Source organism: Narcine bancroftii, chromosome 9 (assembly GCF_036971445.1).
Source record: "Narcine bancroftii isolate sNarBan1 chromosome 9, sNarBan1.hap1, whole genome shotgun sequence".
In the NCBI taxonomy this organism is placed as follows: domain Eukaryota; kingdom Metazoa; phylum Chordata; class Chondrichthyes; order Torpediniformes; family Narcinidae; genus Narcine; species Narcine bancroftii.
Genome location: NC_091477.1, coordinates 124274137 through 124294359, shown reverse-complemented (window position 1 = coordinate 124294359; position 20223 = coordinate 124274137). Strand labels below are relative to the sequence as shown.

At 41.2% G+C, this 20223-nt stretch overlaps 1 protein-coding gene across 7 annotated transcripts in view; it reads left to right on the top strand.

Moving 5' to 3' along the window:
• The window catches only part of LOC138742786 (leucine-rich repeat-containing protein 31-like), an 83154-nt gene that overhangs the window by 51759 nt on the left and 11172 nt on the right, over positions 1-20223 (top strand). For 6 of the 7 annotated variants that reach the window (XM_069897717.1, XM_069897718.1, XM_069897720.1 and 3 more), the window contains one exon: positions 15390-15557. The exons of the other annotated variant lie outside the window; for it this stretch is intronic. In XM_069897717.1, coding sequence (XP_069753818.1) covers positions 15390-15557 — 168 coding nt within the window. The remainder of the gene's footprint in view (positions 1-15389; positions 15558-20223) is intronic. 7 annotated transcript variants of the gene reach the window in all.

The following is a 20223-nucleotide window of genomic DNA, read 5'->3' as shown; positions in this document are numbered from 1 at the left end:
CTTGTTTGTACCATTCTGTTAATTTATCTAGCGCTATCCTCAGTTTTCCCCCCCCCCCCCCTTTCCATAAGAATTTCCTTATTATTTTCTTTAGCTCCTTGAAGAATTTCTCTGTTAGGTGAATTGGTCACGATTGAAATAGGTATTGTATCCTTGGGAAGATATTCATTTTAATGCAATTTACCCTTCCTATCAGTGTTAGTGGTAAGTCTTTCCAATGTTCTAAGTCGCCTTGTAACATTAATTGCTGATAATTTAGTTTGTATAGATGGCCTAGATTATTATCTAGTTGTATACCTAGGTATTGTATTGCTGTGTTTGCCATCTAAATGGTGATTCTTTCTTAAACTTTGTGAAATCCACATTATTCATTGGCATCACTTCACTTTTATTTATGTTGATCTTGTACGCCGATACTTCTCCATATTCCTTCAATTTCTTATGTAATTCTTTTATTGATATTTCTGGTTCTGTTAAGTATACTATGTCATCATCTGCAAATAGACTGATTTTATATTCCTTCTCTTTTATTTTTATCCCTCTTATTTTATTTTCTGTTCTTATCAGTTCTGCCAGTGGTTCTGTAGCTAACTCGAACAATGAGGGAGATAGTGGACATCCCTGCCTAGTTGATCTGCTTAATTTAAATTGGTTTGATATATATCCATTTACTGTCACCTTCGCCAATGGTCCCTTATATAATGCTTTGATCCAATTAATATATTTCTCTGGTAGGTTGAACCTTGTAGTACTTTGAATAAATAATTCCATTCTACTCTGTCAAAGGCTTTCTCTGCATCTAAAGCAACCACCACTGTTTCCTTATACTGCATGGATTAAGTTAATGAACTTAAAGATATTGTCTGTTGTTCGTCTTTTCTTAATAAATCCAGTTTGATCTAGTTTTACTATTTTTGGTACACAGTCGGCCAATCTGTTTGCTAATACTTTAGCTATTATCTTATAATCTGTGTTAAGTAGAGATATTGGTCTATACGATGCTGGTGTTAGTGGATCTTTCCCCGTCTTTGGTATTACTGTAATTATTGCTGTTTTGCATGAATCTGGCACGTTTTGTGTTTCTTCATTCTGGTTCATTACTTCCAGGAGAGGAGGAATTAATAAGTCTTTAAATGTTTTATAGAATTCTATTGGGAGTCCATCCTCTCCCGGCGTTTTATCATTTGGTAGTTTTTTTAATATATCCTGTATTTCCTCTATTTCAAATGGTTTTATTAATTTATTTTGCTCCTCTTCTTGCAATTTCGGTAGTTCAATTTTAGCTAGAAACTCATCTATTTTGTCTTCTTTCCCTTCGTTCTCAGTTCGATATAGTTGCTCGTAGAATTCCTTGATGTTTTCATTGATCTCCGTTGGGTTATATGTAATTTGTTTGTCCTTTTTGCTTGATGCCAATACCGTTCTTTTAGTTTGTTCTGTCTTAAGCTGCCAAGCTAGTATTTTGTGCGTTTTTTCTCCCAGCTCATAATAATTCTGTTTTGTCTTCATTATGTTCTTCTCCACCTTGTATGTTTGTAGTGTTTCATATTTTATTTTTTTGTCTGCCAATTCTCTTCTTTTTGTTGTATCTTCCCTTATTGCTCATTCTTTTTCTGTACTTGCTATTTCCCGATTGTAGTCCTTCTTCATCTTAGTTACTTAACTTATTATCTGCCCTCTGATGAACGCTTTCATTGCATCCCATAGTATAAACTTATCTTTCACTGATTCAGTATTTATTTCAAAGTACATTTTAATTTGTTGCTCAATGAATTATCTAAAATTCTGTCTTTTAAGCAGCATGGAGTTTAATCTCCATCTATACGTTCTCAGTGGGATATCCTCCAGCTCTATTGCCAATAACAGGGGTGAGTGATCCGATAACAATCTAGCTTTATATTCCGTTTTCCTAGTTCTCCCTTGGGTGTGGGCTGACAACAGGAACAGGTCTATCCTTGAGTATGTTTTATGTCTACCCGAATAATATGAGTATTCCTTTTCCTTTGGGTGTTGTCTCCTCCATATATCCAAAAGTTGCATTTCCTGCATCGATTTAACCATAAATTTGGTTACTTTGTTCTTTCTGCTAGTCTTTTTTCCAGTTTGATCCATCTTTGAGTCCAAATTAAGTTTAAAATCCCCTCCTATCAGTTTATTCCCCTGCGTTTCTGCAATCTTCAAAAAGATATCTTGCATAAATTTTTGATCCTCTTCATTTGGTGCATATACATTGAGCAAATTCCAAAATTCTGAATATATCTGACACTTTATCATTACATACCTCCCTGCTGGATCTATTATTTCCTCCTCTATTTTGATTGGTACATTTTTATTGATTAATATAGCTACACCTCTGGCTTTTGAATTATATGATGCTGCCGTTACGTGTCCTACCCAGTCTCTCCTTAATTTCTTGTGTTCCACTTCCGTTAGATGTGTTTCTTGCACGAATGCTATATCAAGTTTTTCTTTCTTCAGTAAATTTAACAGCCTCTCCCTTTTGATTTGGTTATGTATTCCATTAATATTTATAGTCATATAGTTCAACATGGCCATTTCATACTTTGTTTACCTTTCATTTCCGCTTCCTCATCACCACCTTTCCTCCTTATCCATTTCTGCTTTCTTTTTTTGAATGCACTGTAAGACAACAGTTCTAAAACATAAAATATTTCCACTATTCCCACATCTAAAATTCCCTTAACCCAAACTGCCCCCCCCCCCCTCTGAGTTGCCCCTTGTCCCTTGCCAGGCAACCACAACTCCCCTCTCCATTGGGATTGGGAACCCGCTCGCAAGCGTCAACTGATTTCACAGTGACTGTTATTCTCTCCTACCCAACCCCCTCCAGAAAAGACTTTTATCTTCACATATAACAAAGTTCACCCTCTTAATTCCCCCCTTACTTCCTTTCTTCCCCTCCTTAGTTCTTACTTATACATTTTTTTTTCTTTATATGAAGTTTGTCGTCATTCTTGTTCTTGTTACATCTCCTCATCTCTCTTTCTGTTTTGCAGGCGTTCTGCAAATTCTCGTGCTTTCTCCGGATCCGAGAACAGTCTGCTTTGCTGCCCCGGGATAACTATTTTAAGCACAGCTGGAGATCGTAACATAAATTTATAGCCTTTCTTCCATAGGATCGATTTTGCTGCATTAAAACTCCTTCCTCTTCTTCAGGAGCTCAAAACTTATGTCTGGGTAGAAATTTTTTTTTTTGACCTTTGTATTCCAGTGGCTTTTTGTCTTCTCTCATTTTTTTCATTGCCTTCTCCAATATATTTTCTCTTGTCGTACATCTCAGAAATTTTACTAGAATGGATCTTGGTTTTTGTTGTGGCTGTGGTTTAGGGGGTAATGTTCTGTGTGCCCTTTCTATTTCCATTCCTACCTGTAATTTTGGCATTCCTAGGACCCTGGGGATCCATTCTTTTATAAATTCTTTCATATCTTTGCCTTCTTCATCTTCCTTAAGGCCCACTATCTTTATATTGTTTCTCCTATTATAGTTTTCCATTATATCCATCTTATGAGCTAACAACTCCTGTGTTTAACTTTTTTTATCAGCTTCTTCCAGTTTCCTTTTTAAGTCGTCCACTTCCATTTCTATGGCTGTTTCTCGTTCTTTCACCTTGTCTACTCTTTTCCCTATTTCTGTCATGACCATCTCTAATCTACTCACTTTTTCTTCTGTACCTTTTATTCTTTTTATTTCACTAAATTCTCATGTCAGCCATTCTTTTAATGCTTTCATATATTCTTGAATTTTTTTTATCCATGGACTGTCCATTCCCTTCATCTTCCATTTCTCTGTGCAGAGCTTGATGGTCTCCCTCTTCTTCCCCTGTGTCCACTCCAGGACCTGTGTCCTCTACCTCTCTTCTTTGTATCTGTATCTCTTCTGACTTTCTTATTGGGCTGTTTATCTCAGTTTGTTGGGTTTTTTTTATTAATGGTGTCTTGATGTTGATCCTCTTCCTCTGGGCTGGACATCTACTGAGTCTCTGATTTCCTTTTTTCATTCTCCTCCCTCCCATTCCCGTTATTTTCTATATCTTCCCGCTGGGAGCCCTGCTGTCGGGTCTTTCTCAGCTGGTCCCCCCTCCCGTCGGTGTTGTCTTTGTCGTGTGCATTGCACATGCGCGGTTGCGCACCTCTGTTTGGCTCCGTGAGCCATCCTTGTAGTCCTGCGTTCGGTGGGTTGCAACCCTTCGGGGTTTCCACTGACCTCAGGGAGTGGGCTCCTCTTTCCACGGCGGGTCCCTGCTTCTTTGTACAGGTAAGGCCTTCACCTTTCTCTTCTGATGTCTTTCCTTCTTCTTTTCTTCCCATTGTTTTTGGCTTTTCTTTCTTTGGTGCCATTTCCTCCACATCTTTATTTTTTATTTGTTATGGTTTGTGTGTCTGTGGCTTTGTTTTCTTTTCTTTTTTCCTTCTTTTCTGGAGAGGGCTGGTATTCTCCTACCGGCCACTACTCCCATCACGTGACTCCTCCAGTTTGAAGTGGCTTGATACATATCCATTTACCACTACTTTTGCCAACGGCCCGTTATATAATGCCTTAATCCAATTAATATATTTATCCGAAAGATTAAATTTCTGTAACACTTTGAATAAGTAGTTCCACTCTACCCTGTCAAAGACTTTTCTCCGTCTAACGCAACTGCCACCGATGGTCTTTTAATCCCTTGAGCTGCATTAATTAAATGAATAAATTTACAAACATTATCTGCTGTTCGTCTTGCCAGTTTGGTCTTGTTTTATTAATTTTGGTACACAGTTGGTCAATCTGTTTGCTAATAATTTTGCTATTATCTTATAATCTGCGTTTAGTAAGGATATTGGTCTGTACGATGCTGGTGTTAATGGGTCCTTCGTCATCTTTGGATCCAAATTAAGGTTAAAATTTTCCCCCCCCCCCCACCCCATCAGAATGTTTCCCTGTGTATCTGCTACCTTAAAAAAAAATAGCTTGCATAAACTCTTGGACTTCCTCATTAGGCACGTATATATTGAGCAAATTCCAAAATTTTGAGTGTATCTGACACTTTACATTACATACCATCCCTCTGGGTCTGCTACTTCCTCCTTATTCTTGATTGGTACATTTTTGTTAACTAGTATGGCTACACCTCTAGCTTTTGAATTATATAATGCTGCTGCTACGTGTCCTACCCAGTCTCTCTTCAATTTGCTATGCTCTGCCTCAGTTAGGTTCGTTTCCTCAACAAATGGCCTGGGATGCATCCAATTTGGTGAAAAATTTTATACCAGACATCTCACTTGTAATTTCATCCCGGTTGGAATCTGATAATGTTCCCTCTTTATATTGGAGTTTGTCTTTTGGGGATCATGCACATGTGTAGGTTATCTTTCTTCTTTTTAACACATACCATTAAGTACACCCATTCTGTGGGCTTCTCCACTTTTTTCATGACCTCGAGTTATGTCATTTGGTTGAGTTCCTGCTTTATCTTGTCTTTTAGTGGTGCTAAAACCCGCTTTGGGGCATGCACTACAGGCTGTGTGTCCTCCTTTAACTGTATCCTATAGGTGAATGGTAGAACACCAAGCCCCTTGAAGATGCCTGGAACTTGATCCAGTATTTCCTCTACGTTGTTCTATGCATTTGTGCTGTTAATGTTTTCAGATGCTTTGTCATCAAGCAGTGAGTCATGTCCAGCTGGGACTACTGCAAACATGAAGTGGTGCTCTTTACCTTTAACTTTCATCTTTTGTGTCAATGTGCTGTCCATTGTAGGTCTTGAGCGGAACAAAATTTGGATGGATGTATGGTTTTATCTTCATTGCCCTGATGTTGCACTCACAGATCAAGTTGGCCTTTGCCCCTGTCTCCAGCTTGAAAGAAATATCTGCTCCATTTGCATGCAATGGCTCCATCCACTTGTCCTGCTCAACTCTGTTCATGCTTCGCTGTTCAGTGCCTGTTGATTTGAAACCTTCCTGTGTTACCATGCCCACAAAGAATGCAGTACTGAGGGCAGTTTCTTCTATAGTGTGCATACTTTCATTTCTGTTTGTTTCCCTTTGGAAAAACATTGTTTTGCATAGTGATTCTGTCCTTTTGCATTTGTTACAGACTTTTCCATAGGCTGGGCATTGTTTTGGTGCATCATTTACAATTGAATGTCTCTCCGTCTTTTTGTTGTTCCTATGTCTCGTTCTCTGTTTACGTGTGCGTCCAGATACTATGACTAGGTCTGTGCCTTAATTTTCACAGGCCCTTGCACTCTCACCGAACTTTTTCACATGTTGCAGAGCTAATTCACTGGCATGGCATATCTTCAGGTAAGGTAAGCTCCATCTCTCATAGTAACCTCTCTCTCACTTGCTTGTCAATAATTCCAAACACAATTTGACCATGGATCAATGAATCTTGCAGCAATCCAAAATTGCATGTTCTTGCTTTCAATTTCAAGTCTGTTTGGAAAAAAAAGTTTCAAAGCTCTCCCTGCAGCTGCGTGCATGAGCAAAACGTACCTCTAGAACATTTCATTTATTATTTTGGTGAAAATAAAACATCAAACATCTCGATAACTTTGTCAAATTTGCCCTGGTCATCTGTCTCGGTAAAAAAACACATGTTGAAAACCTCTAGTGATTGAGGTCCTACCACGGTAAGTAGCAGTACAATCTTTCATGCATCCAGTTTGCTATCGAGTCGAGTGGCTTTCAGATACAGTATGAATTGTTGATTGAACAACCACCTCTTATGATTGTCATTCCCAGTCCAATTCACAAAGTCAGGAGGCTTCACACTTCCCATTTCTCCTGCTGGTACCAAGTTCTGGTACCATGTAATGTTTCTTTTAATTATAATAAAGAAACTTGGGTTCTTTTATATTAATTATACTTTATTAACTACTCGTGACCTTGTGGGTCATCCATTTTGTATCTAACCTGAGGTGGAACATTCTGTCTCTGATGCCCTTTAGTGGTCAGGAAGATCACCAACTCCCAATCATCACACCCCTGTTCTCGTGAAGTCCACAATCATCTCCTTCATCTTGTCCATATTGAGACTTGGGTTGTTCCTCTCGCACCATTTCATGAGATTTTCCACCACTGTAGTGTGACTCATTGTTGCTGATGAGGCCAATGACTGTTGTGTCATCTGCAAACTTAATGATGCTGTTGGAGCAGGATCTGACAATGTCATTGGTCAGTAGCGTGAACAGGATGTAGAAAATCTAGTTAAGAAAAGGAAAGTTCATGAGAGGTTTTAGAAGATAGGAATTGACAGAGCTCTAGATAATTTCAAGATTGCCAGAAAAGAACTCAAGAGAGGACTATGGAGAGCTAGAAGGAGCCATGAGAAGATCTTGGAGAGCAGGATCAAGGGAAGCCCCAAGCCATTCTACAAGTCTGAAAAACAAGAGAGTGAGTCATGTGAGGATAGAGCCCATTAGGTGATAATGGAAATGTGTGCATGGAGTTGAAGGAGATAGCAGAGGTTCTTAATGAATAGTTTGCTTTATCATTCACCAAAGAAAAGGACCTTTTTTAATTGTTGAAGATGATTTAAAGTGGATTGAAATGCTTGAGCATGTTGACATTCAGGAAGAGGATGTGTGGAGCTTTTAAAAACCATGAAGTTGATTAAGTTGCCATGACCAGAAGAGATTTAACCGAGGCTACTGTGGGAAGTGAAATGAATGACAGCATTGAATTTGCCTTTTTCACCACTGACACAACCTGCAATTTACCTTCAGGCTGTCCTGAACGAGGACTCCCAGCTCCCTTTGCATCTGCGTTTTTCAATTTTTTTTCTCCATTTAAAGAAAAACTAGTTTGCCTGTTTATTTTTTTCTCCCAAAATGCATGACACTGTATTCAATTTGCTACTTCTCTGCCATTCTCCTAATCTAAGTCCTGCAGCTCTGTGTTTCCTCAACAGTACCTGTTCTTTCACCTACCTTTGTATCATCTGCAAACTTGGCCATAAAGCTATTCAATACATCATCCAATTCATTAATAAACATTTAACACCTGTGGAGCACCATTGGCACCTGGCAGCCCTCTTGAATATGATCCTTGTATTCCGACTCTCTGCTTTCTGCCAATCAACCAACACTCTACCTATGGTCGTATGTTTCCTGTTGTACCATGGGCTCTTGTTAAGTAACCTCAATTGTGCCCCTTGGCAAAGGCTTCTGAAAATTCAAATACACAAGATCCACTGCATCTCCCTTATCCAGTCTGCTTGTCAAAAGTTCAAACAATTCCAGTACGCTTGACAAGCAAAATTTTCCCTTAAGGAAACCATGCTGACTTTAGCCTATCTTGTTATGCATCTCCAGGTACTCTGGCCTATCCTGTCGTGTGTCTCCAGGTATTCCGTAACCTCAAACTTGACTATCGACTCCAACATCTTCCCAACTACTGACATCAGGCTAACCAATCGGCAATTTCCTTTCTGCTGTCTCCCTCCTTTCTTGAATATTGGGGTGACATTGTGATTTTTTTTTTCCAGTCTCTTAGGACCATACTAGAATCTATTGATTCCTAAAAAATCATGATTAATGCCTCCAGAATCTTTACCACTGCTTCCTTTTTTTGCATCTGTTTTCACTGGAAAACATTAGCAGTATACCAGACTTTCAAGGGTGTCAGGGAAGAGAGGTGATTGCAATAATGTTTGGGTGCTTGGGAAGTTGAATGATGTAAGGGTAGATCAGTTATCCGGACCAGATAAAATGCACCCTTGGGTTTTGAAAGAAGTAGTTATAGAGATTGCGGAGGAATTAGTAATGATCTTCCAAGAATCGATAGATTCTGGCATGGTTTTGGAGGACTGGAAAATTGCAAAGGTCACTCCCTCATTTATAAAGAGAGGGAGGCAGCAGAAAGGAAAGGAAACTCGTACCTGGAGGTGCAGAACAAGATAGGCCAAAGTCAGCATGGTTTCCTTAAGGGAAAATCTTGCCTGTCATTTATTCTGGGGGCACAGTTGGCATTCATCAGATGCAAGGATCGACAACGAGATAGACAACAGACTCGCCAAGGCAAATAGCGCCTTTGGAAGACTACACAAAAGAGTCTGGAAAAACAACCAACTGAAAAACCTCACAAAGATAAGCGTATACAGAGCCGTTGTCATACCCACACTCCTGTTCGGCTCCGAATCATGGGTCCTCTACCGGCATCACCTACGGCTCCTAGAACGCTTCCACCAGCGTTGTCTCCGCTCCATCAACATTCATTGGAGCACTTTCATCCCTAACGTCGAAGTACTCGAGATGGCAGAGGTCGACAGCATCGAGTCCACGCTGCTGAAGATCCAGCTGCGCTGGGTGGGTCACGTCTCCAGAATGGAGGACCATCGCCTTCCCAAGATCGTGTTATATGGCGAGCTCTCCACTGGCCACCGTGACAGAGGTGCACCAAAGAAAAGGTACAAGGACTGCCTAAAGAAATCTCTTGGTGCCTGCCACATTGACCACCGTCAGTGGGCTGATATCGCCTCAAACCATGCATCTTGGCGCCTCACAGTTTGGCGGGCAGCAACCTCCTTTGAAGAAGATCGCAGAGCCCACCTCACTGACAAAAGGCAAAGGAGGAAAAACCCAACACCCAACCCCAACCAACCAATTTTCCGCTGCAACCGTGTCTGCCTGTCCCGCATCGGACTTGTCAGCCACAATCGAGCCTGCAGCTGATGTGGACATTTACCCCCTCCATAAATCTTCGTCCGCGAAGCCAAGCCAAAGAAGAAAGAAGACAGTTGGCATTGCATTTAGCGCAACGTTGTTCCAGCGTCAGTGATCAGGACCGGGGTTTGAATCCCGCACTGTCTGTAAGGAGTTCATACATTCTCCCTGTGCTTCCGTGGGTTTCCCCTGGGGGCTCCGGTTTCCTCCCTTTGTTCGAAATGTACTGGGGGTTGTAGGTAAATTGGGCAGCTCAGGCACATGGGCCAAAATGGCCTGTTACCGTGCTGTAAGTCTAAATTTTAAAAATAATTATTTTTAAATTATAAAATTTGCATACCTACTGCTATTTTTTTGCAGAAACTTCAAGCAGGCTAGACAAAAGACATGTTGTATATTTGGACTTTCAAAAGGCCTTAAACAAGGTGCCACACATGAAGCTGCTTTAGAAGATGAGAGCCCATGGAATTACAGGAAAGATACTTGCATGAGTGGAGTATTGGCTGATCAGCAGGCAGAGTGGGAATAAAAGGATCCTCTTCTGGTTGGTTGCCAGTTATCAGTGGTGTATCATACGGGTTGAAGTTGAGACACTTTTTATGTTGCATGTTGATTGCAAAATAAAAAGCTTTGTGGCTAAGTTTGCAGATGATATAAAGATAGGTGGAGGGTCAGGTAATGTTGAGGAGATGGCAAGGTTGTAGAAAGACTTGGATAGATTAGGAGAATGGGCAAATGAAATACATTGTTGGAAAGTGTATGGTTGTGCACTTTGGTTGAAGGAATAAATTTGTCAAATGTGATTTGGTCTTCTTGAATCCGTTCTGTGTCTGCCTGATGGAACAATTTTTACTTTGATATATCTTCCTTAATGAAGGGCAGACTATTATTTGGATGGTGAGAAATAGCCTGGATGAGGAAGGGGAAGGGTAGATTTGAAAGTTTGCAGATGACAGTAAGATTGGTGGTGTTGGGAACAGTCTGGAGAGTTGCCAGAAGATGCAAATCTGGACTAAGAAATGGAAGATGGAGTTTAAACCATATAAGTGTAAAGTGGTTCAATTTGGTAGGTTAAATTTGTTAATGGGAGGACTCTGTACAGTGTGGATAAAATGAGAGATCTTGGAGTCTATGTCCACAGGACACTCAAAGCTGCTGCAGAGGGTGATAGTGTTGTTAAGAAATCGTATAGTGAGTTGACCTTCACTAACCATGGGATTGAGTTCAAGATCTGTAAGGTAATAGTGCAGCCATACAAGACTTTGGTTAGACCCCACTTGGAATATTGTGTTCAGTTCTGGTCACTACACTACAAAAATTATGTAGACGCGATAGAGAGGATGCAGAGGAGATTTACAATGACATTGCCTTGTTTGGAGAGGGTGCCTTTTGAAGATAGGTTGAGTGAACTTGGTCTTTTCTCCTTGGAGCAATAGAAGATGAGGGGTGACCTCATAGCGGTGTACAAGATGATGAGAGGCATTGATAAAATGGCAAATATGAGGGGACCTAGTTTTAAGGTGCTTGGATGTAAGTTCAGGGAGGATGTAAAGGCTAGGTTTTTCCACACAGTGGTGGGTCTATGGAATGTGCTGCTGGCAACAATGGTGGAGGCAGGTATAATAGAATCTTTTCAGCGACTGTAGGTCTCTGACATGTGCCTGAGCTGCCCAATTTACCTACAACCCCCAGTACATTTTGAACAAAGGGAGGAAACCGGAGCCACCAGGGGAAACCTAAGCAAGCACAAGGAGAATGTATGAACTCCTTACAGACAGTGCGGGATTCAAACCCCAGTCCTGATCACTGGCGCTGTAACAACGTTGTGCTAAATGCTATGCCAACTGTGCCGCCAGAATAAATGACAGGCAAAATTTTCCCTTAAGGAAACCATGCTGACTTTGGCCTATCTTGTTTTGCACCTCCGGTACATGGAACTGAGAAAAATGGAGGGTTATGCATTAGGAAAATTATAGATAGCTGTTGGAATGAGTTGGCACAACACTGTGGACCAAAGATCCTGCACTGTGTTGGAGACCCCTCAGCAAGTTTAAAAAAGCAGTGAGGTCATAGAAACTATACAGATTAAAGAGGAAGTGCTTGTTGACTAAAGCAAATAAAGGTGGATAAATCCCCAGGGCCTGACAAGGTGTTCCCTTGGGCCTTCAGGGAGGTAAGTGCCTAAATTCCAGGGGCTCTGGCAGAAATATTTAAAATGTTCTTAGCCGTGGGTGTGGTGCCAGAGGATTGGAGGGTAGCTCATGTTACTCCGTTGTTTTAAAAAGACTCCAAAAATAATCCAGAAAATTATAGGCTGGTAAGACTGAAGTCAGTCGTAGTTAAGTTATTGGATCGTGTCCTCAGGGATTGGATAGACAAGTATGTGGATCGTCAGGGACTATCAGTGATAGTCTACAGTACTTGCCTTTGTATGTTGAACCAATCTTTTAGAGTTTCTTTGAGAATGTTACCAGGAAACTTGACAAAGGACAGGCCGTGGATGCTGTCGACATGGACCCCAGCAAGGTCTTCGACAAGGTCCCACGTGGGAGGTTAGCCAGGAAGGTTCAGTCACTCAGTATTCAGAATCAGAATTTATTGTCATGAATAAGTCAAGAAATTTGGTGTTTTATTGCAGCATCATAGAGCAAATATTCATATTATAACCATCTTACAACATTATCATTAAAAAAAACAGTGCATGAAAAGTAAGGCAGTGTCTTTGGTTCATTGATTATTCAGGAATCAGATGGCAGTGAGGAAGAAGCTGTCCTTGTGCCACTGAGTGCTCATCTTTAGGCTCCTGAACCTTTTTCCCAATGGTAGCAGAGTGAAGAGGGCATGGTCTGGGTGGTGGAGGGTCCTTGAGGATAGAGGCAGCTTTTTTAAGACATTGCCTCATGTTGATGTCCTCGATGGAGTGAAGTCTGGGGCCTGTGATGTCACAGGCCGAGTTAACAACCCTCTAGAGTTTATTCTTGTCCTAAGAGTTGGCACCTCCAAACCAGGCAGTGATGCAACCAGCCAGAATGCACTCCATGGTCCACATAGAAGTTTACGAGAGTCTTCGGATACATACTACATCCCCTCAGATCGTATAGCCGCTGACAAGCCTTCTTTGTGATTGCATCAACGTTGAGGCTCCAGGACAAATTCTCAGAGATGTTGATACCCAGGAATTTGAAGTTCTTGATCCTCTTCACTACTGAGCCTTGATGAGGACTGGGTTGTGTTCCCCTGGTTTCCTCCTGAAGTCTACCATCATCTTCTTGGTTTTGCTGATGTTGAGTGCAAAGTTATTGTCATTGGACATTCAACGAGCTGATCTATCTCCCTCCTGTATGCTTTCTCATTGCCATTTGTGATTTTGCCGACATCTATGGTGTCATCAGTAAACTTGTAGATGGCATTGGAATTGTGCCTGCCTACACAGTCATGGGGGTAAACGAGTAGAGCATTGAGCTAAGCTCGGATCCTTGAGTGCTCATCTTTAATCATCCGTACTGACTGTGGTCTTCCAATGAGAAAGTCAAGGACCCAGTTGTAGAGTGGAGTACAGAGGCCTAGAGTTTGTAGCTTCTTGACCAGCTCTGAGGGAATAATGATATTGAAAGTCGAGTTGTAGTCAATGAAGAGCAGCCGTATGTATAAATTGCTGTTTTGAGGTGATCCAGAGCTGAGTAGAGAACCAGCAATATTGCATCTGTGGAGCGATTGTGACAATAGGCGAATTGCAGTGGGTCCAGACTTTTGATGGGTACTTGTTAATTCTGGCCATGACTAGCCTCTCAAAGCCTTTCATCACAGAAAAAGTTAGTGCTACTGGGCGGTAGTCACTGAGGCAGCTCACACTACTCTTTTTGGATACTTGGTTAATTGAAGCCCTGTAGAAGCAGGTGGGAATCTCTGACTGCCGCAATGAGAGGTAGAAAATGTCTGTGAACACTCCAGCTATTTGGTTGGCGTAGATTTTCAGTACCCTGCCAGGTACACCCTCAGGGCCTGATGCCTTGCAAGGATTCACCTATTTGCATGATGTTTTGATGTCACCCATTCATGACGATGAATTAAACTGTATTCAACCTTGGCTTTCTGGGAGAAACCAGAAAGTGATGGTGGATGATTGCTTCTCAGAGTGGAGGCCTGTGACTGGTGGTGTGTCTCAGGGATCAGTGCTGGGCCCATTGTTGTTTGTCATCTATATCAATGATCTGGATGATAATGTGGCAAATTGGATTAGCAGGTTTACTGATGACACTAAGACTGGAGGTGTAGTGGACAGCAAGGAAGGTTTTTAAAGCTTGCAGAAGGATCTGGGCCAGCTGGAAAAATGGAATTTAATGCAGACAAGTGTGAGGTGTTGCATTTTGGAATGACAAACCAAGAAAGGACATACACAGTAAATGGTTGGGCACTGAGCAGTGTGGTAGAACAGAGGGATCTAGGAATACAGATACATAATTCCCTGAAAGTGACGTCACAGTAGATAGGGTTGTAAAGGGAGCTTTTGGCATATTGGTCTTCATAAAGCAAAGTATTGAGTACAGGAGCTAGGATGTTATGGTAAAGACATTAGTGAGGGCAAATTTGGAGTATTGTATGTAGTTTTGGTCACCAAACTGCAGGATATCAATGAGATTGAAAGAGTGCAAATGAGATTTACTGGCATGTTGCCTGGACTTCAGGAACTGAGTTATAGGGAAAGGTTAAACAAGTTCGACTTTGTAAATGTGTCAGAGCTCAAGCAGGCAAGCCCATTGCCTCCCATAACCATGATGCATTGTATTTCTGTGATCTCCACCCATACTGTGACCAGTGTACACACTTTGGGATCTGTGCTTTGAACTCATTATATCAGTGATTTAGTTGACAGGATCATATGTCTAAGTTTATGAATTTAAACTAGGTAGAATGGATAATTACCTCTTGGCTGGTAATTCTTCAAATTCTGTAGCCCAGTGTTTTTGTCATTGAGTTTATTCAACACTAAACTTGAACTGTTCCCATCTTGTATAACTGAATTAGCAGAATTACCTAGAGACAAGTGAACAAAATGGAATTATTTGGCTCATCCATTTCTCAATTCCCTTCATATCCAGAAATAAATCTATTTTGTTCACTTGTCTCTAGGTAATTCTGCTAATTCAGTTATACAAGATGGGAACAGTTCAAGTTTATTGTCACCTGACCCTATACATACAACCAGACAAAACAGTATTTCTCCAGACCACAGAGCACACACATGCGCAGGTACACAGATAGTACATAGAACATAATAATCGCATCTATAAAATTTACAAAATATATCTGCCCTTCAGTCATCTATGCTGTGGTTTGAGCTATATTTCACTTGGCAGGAAATGCTTGTATGATCTCTCCTGAGTAGGCATCAATATAATTGTCCTTGCATGAGATGAGCAGTGAGGTTTACTCTCAAAGCTTGCTGACTAATCATTGTCCAGTTTGTTTGCTCAGGTGGGAAAGGATTAGATTTATATCCAGCTTGAACAGAAAAGGTTTGGTGAGAGACGATGAAGAAACATAAAAACAAGCACAGCACTGAACTATGTAAAGTAACAAAATAAATAATTAACTTGGGTGATAGTTGACATTGAACTTGTATCCAGCAGGTTTTCAACTATTATACTAACTATAGATATAGTTTGGAGCTGACAAAGCAGCATGTATTAATAACATTTATTGGTGTTTCTGTTCTTGCAGCACAGATAATTCCCTTACTGAAGAATCTACAAGTGGTGAATTTGGGATTGAATAAAAATATTGGTGATACAATGAGGCATTTGATTGCACGGATTCGCTTTTTACCAAGATTTAAAAATCTTACTGTCAACGGCTGTAATTTAACCAAAGAAACCATTGTGGAATTGGGTGAGATGTGCTATCTTTTCATTGAGTAGCTGGTTTTCCCAGGCATTAACTAAACTTGTCACAAGAGAAGTATATTTTTCTCCAAATCAAGTTTGGGAATGGCATAGTTACTTTGTATTTATATTTTTGAGGATGTCGGTGTCCTTAAGGCTGCAATGTATTGCAAACCCATGAATGCCCTCAAAGGTATCACATAGTGATGGTCCAGATCCCTCTGCAAGCTTTGAAAATCTTCCTCACTGTCTACTACACATAGTTTCCATTTCCATCCAAACTAATTCCTAGTTTGCAGTGACCCATCCTGGACTGGGAGGTGAGTTCCGTTTTGCCATGCAGAAGGGACACTGCAGTGAGGAGTGGGTGAATATGCATCCAGAATGCATGGAATGCAGATGGTTGCCATTGAATGATGTTACTAACTGGAGAAAGTGAACATCGAACATAAGAAACAGGAGCAGGAGTCAGCCAACTGAGCCTGCTCCGTCATTCATTAAAATCATGGCTGATCTGGCTGCGGACTCGTCTCCAGCTCTCTGCTCTTCGCCCATCATTCTTAATTCCCTGACGATGCAAAAATCTTTTAAATATATTTAATGAGGCAGATCTTTGTGGTTCCTTGAGCGGAGAATTTCAATGATTCGCTGCTCTCTGTGAAAAGCAGTTCCCCATTATCTGTCCTAAATCGACTCTCCTGAACCTCGAAGCCAATGTCACTTTGTCTTGTGTAATTATTACAGCACAGAAAGCAGGCGATTTGGCTCATAGTGTGGTCACACCTTTCCTGTTCCTTAGCTCCACCCATATGGCTCATTGTTCAGCTAGTCCCAATAATCTTCTCCCATTCCATAACCCTCCAGACCTCTCCCATCCATATTTCTATCCAATTTATCCTTAAAGTTCAAGATTGAGTCTGCACCCACCACATCAGATAGCAGCTCGTTCAATACCCACACTACTCTCTGAATGAAGTTCCCCATAAACCTTTCCCCTTTCACTCTTAACCCATGTCTTTTTGTATTTATCTCTCCTAATCTCAGTGGAAAGAGCTTTCTCACATTTACTCTGTCTCTACCACTCATAATTTTGTAACCTCTCCCCTCATTCTTCTTCGTTCCAAGGAACAAAGTCCTAACCTGTTTAATCTTTCCCTGTAACTCAACTCCTGAAGATCCGGCAACATCCTAGTAAATCTTCTCTGCATTCTTTCAATCTTACTGATATCCTTCCTGAGGCTAGGTGACCAGAACTGCACACAATATTCCAAATTTGGCCTCACCCATGTCTTGTATAACTTTAACATAACATCCCAACTCCTATACTCAATACTTTGATTTATAAAGGCAAGATGCCAAAAGCTCTCTTTACAACCCTGTCCACCTGTGACACCACCTTCAGAGAACAATGTACCTGTATCCCCAGGTGTTTCTGCTCCTCTGTACTCCTCACTTACCATTTACAGTGTACGTCCTTCCTTGATTTGCTCTTCCAAAATGTATCAACTCACACTTTTCTTCATTAAACTCCATCATCTCTTACTGGTCCATTCTCCCAGATGGTCCAGATCCCTCTGCAAGCTTTGAAAATCTTCCTCACTGTCTACTACACCTCCCATCTTTGCGTCATCACCAAACTTGCTGATCCAATTCACCACATTATCATTCAGATCATTGATATAGGTTAACAAACAACAATGGTCCCAACACAGATCCCTGAGGCACACTGCTCGACACAGGCCTCCAGTCTGAGAAACAACCATCCACTACCACTCTATTTTCTCCCACACAGCCAATTTCAAATCCAGTTTTCAACCCCTCTATGTATACCTAGTGCCTTAACCTTCTGAAATAACCTTCCATGTGGGACCTTGTCAAAGGCCTTACTAAAGTTTATGTAGACAACATCCACAGCCTTTCCTTCATCTACCTTCTTGGTAACTTCCTCGAAAACTCAAGATTTTTAAACATGCACAAAGCCATGCTGACGGTCCTTAAATCATCCCATGGCTGTCCAAATACCTAAATATCCTATCTTTCAGAACTCCTTCCAATACTTTACCAACTACTAATGTCAGGCTCACTGACCTATAGATACCTGGTTTACTTTTGGAGCCTTTCTTAAACAACGGGACAACATGAGCTACTCTCCAATCCCCCACACCTCTCCCGTGGCTAAGGACAATTTGAATATATCTGTCAGGGCCCCTGGAATTTCAACAGTTGTCTCCCTCAAGGTCCAAAGGAATATCATATCCAGCCCTTTATTCGCTGTAAGGCAGCAATTACCTCCTCCTCCTTAATCTCCATAGGTTTCTTGACATTTCTGTTTGTTTCCCTTCCATCTGTATGCTCTATGCTAGTTTCCTGAGTAAATACTGATGCAAAACAAAACTGTTTAAGGTCTCCACCATTTCATGAGGAATTGATCATCTGATCCTCCAGGGGACCAATTTTGTCTCTTGTTATCCTCTTACTTTAATACACTTGTGAAAATCCTTCAGATTTTCCTTCACATTATCTGCCAAAGCCCCCTCATACCTTCTTTTTGCCTTCCTGATTTCCTTCTTTAGTATTCTCTTACATTTTCTATACTCAGCAAGTAGCTCATTTGCTTCTTGATGCCTCTACCGGTTATACATCTTTTTAATTATAATACCAATATCCCTTGAAAACCAAGGTTCTTAATGCCTGTTCATTTTACCTTTAATCCTGTAGGAATATGCCTTATCTGCACCCTCAAAATCTCACCTTTGAATGCCTTCTACTTGCTCGATACATCCTTGCCAGAAAACATCTTATTCCAATTGACTCCTTCAAGATCCTTTCTCATTTCCACAAAGTTGGCCTTTCTCCAATTTAGAACCTCAAATCTAGGATCAGACATATCCTTATCCATAAGTAACTTGAATGAAATGACATTATGGTCACTGCACCCAAAATGCTCACCTACATAGACTTATACCACCAGACCTAACTGGCTCCCTAATAGGAGATCAAGTATTGCATCCTCTCTCGTTGGTACCTCCACATATTGATTTATAAAATTTCCTTGTACATATTGGACAAACTCCAAGCCATCCAGTCCTTTTACAGTATGGGAGTCCCATTCAATATGCAGATAGTTAAAATCTCCTACTAGCACAACTTTCTGTCTCTTACAATGGTCTGCTATCTTCTGACAGATTTGTGCATCCAATTCTCTCGAACTATTGGGTGGTCTATAATACAGAACTATTAGTGTGGTCACACCTTTCCTGTTCCTTAGCTCCACCCATATGGCCTCTAGGTGAGTCTGCAGTGCTGTCCTGTCCAAGAACAGCAATAGCCTCTTTTAAACTGCAGCACCTGGGTAGGCCTTCTTGGACCCAGGTGCGATTACTGGGGCAAAGATGCTGGAAACACCTTTTAAATTACAGGGGGATCTACCCATTAAATTGCCAACCTGGCGATTTACGGAGGGTCCTGACGTGTCACATACTCACTGGAAGTACTGCTAGATGTTTAGATGCTGGCTACCTGGTGATGTACACACGCAAGAACTGATGTCACCAGAATAAGCGGGTCAGGCATTTTCATTTTCAAATTGCCTGTGGATGCAACGAAGGTAAGTTTAACTGGATTCCCTGACTACCTCTGAGGTAGGTCAGGAATCTAATTGGATTTTGACGTGGTTGGCCAGGTCAGACCCTTTCTAACTGCTGCATAACTAGGCCACCAACCGGACAAATTGTCTAGTTAATCCCATTTTACATGGCAGTTTGAAAGGGCCTACTGCCTCTCCTCCCCATTTCATCCCTCCCCCTCCATCACATCTGAAACATCAGAACTCCTGAACATTGAGCTGCCAGTCCTGCCCCTCCTGCAATCAAGTCTCGCTAATAGTTAAGAAGGCCTATGGGAGGCTGGGTTTCATTAATAGGGGAATTGAGATCAAAAGTCGAGAGATCATGTTGAAACTCTGGTAAGACCAAACTTAGAGTATTGTGTTCAGTTCTGGTCACCTCATTATTGGAAGCATGTGGAGGGTACAGAGATTTACCAGGATGTTGCCTGGATTGGAAAATAAATCTTATTAGGCAAGGTTATTAGACCTGGGCCTTTTTGAAATGCACAAGGATGAGAGGAGACTTAATAGAAGTCTTAAAGATTATGAGAGGCATAGCTAGGGTGGACAGCCAACACCTGTTTCTCAGGGCAGGAACAGCAAACACCAGGGTACATCTGTACAAAGTGAAGGGAGGAAAATGTGAGGGACACATCGGATAAGTTTTTTTATGTAGAGTTGTGGGGGCCTGGAATGCCTTGCTGAGGTGGTGGTGGAGGCTAAAACATTAGGAGCATTTAAGAGAATCTTAGACAGGCACATGGATAAAAGAAAATTCGAGGGTAATCAAGTCGGAAGGGTTTAGTAGGAATATATAAAGGTCAGCAGAACATCAAGGGCTGAAGGGCCTGTACTGTGCTTTAATTTTCTATGTCAATGTTCTTTATTGGATATCCTTCCATACTGCCTCCTGCACCAATTCTGGTGTCCTCTGCAAACTTGTTAATGGCTACAGGTCTCCAATCTGATAAATAGCCATCTGCTGCACCAAATGATTCCTACCAGCAAGCCAGCTTTGAATCCATTTAAATAGTTTATACTCTGTTCCAAGGGATCTGTCCTCTGG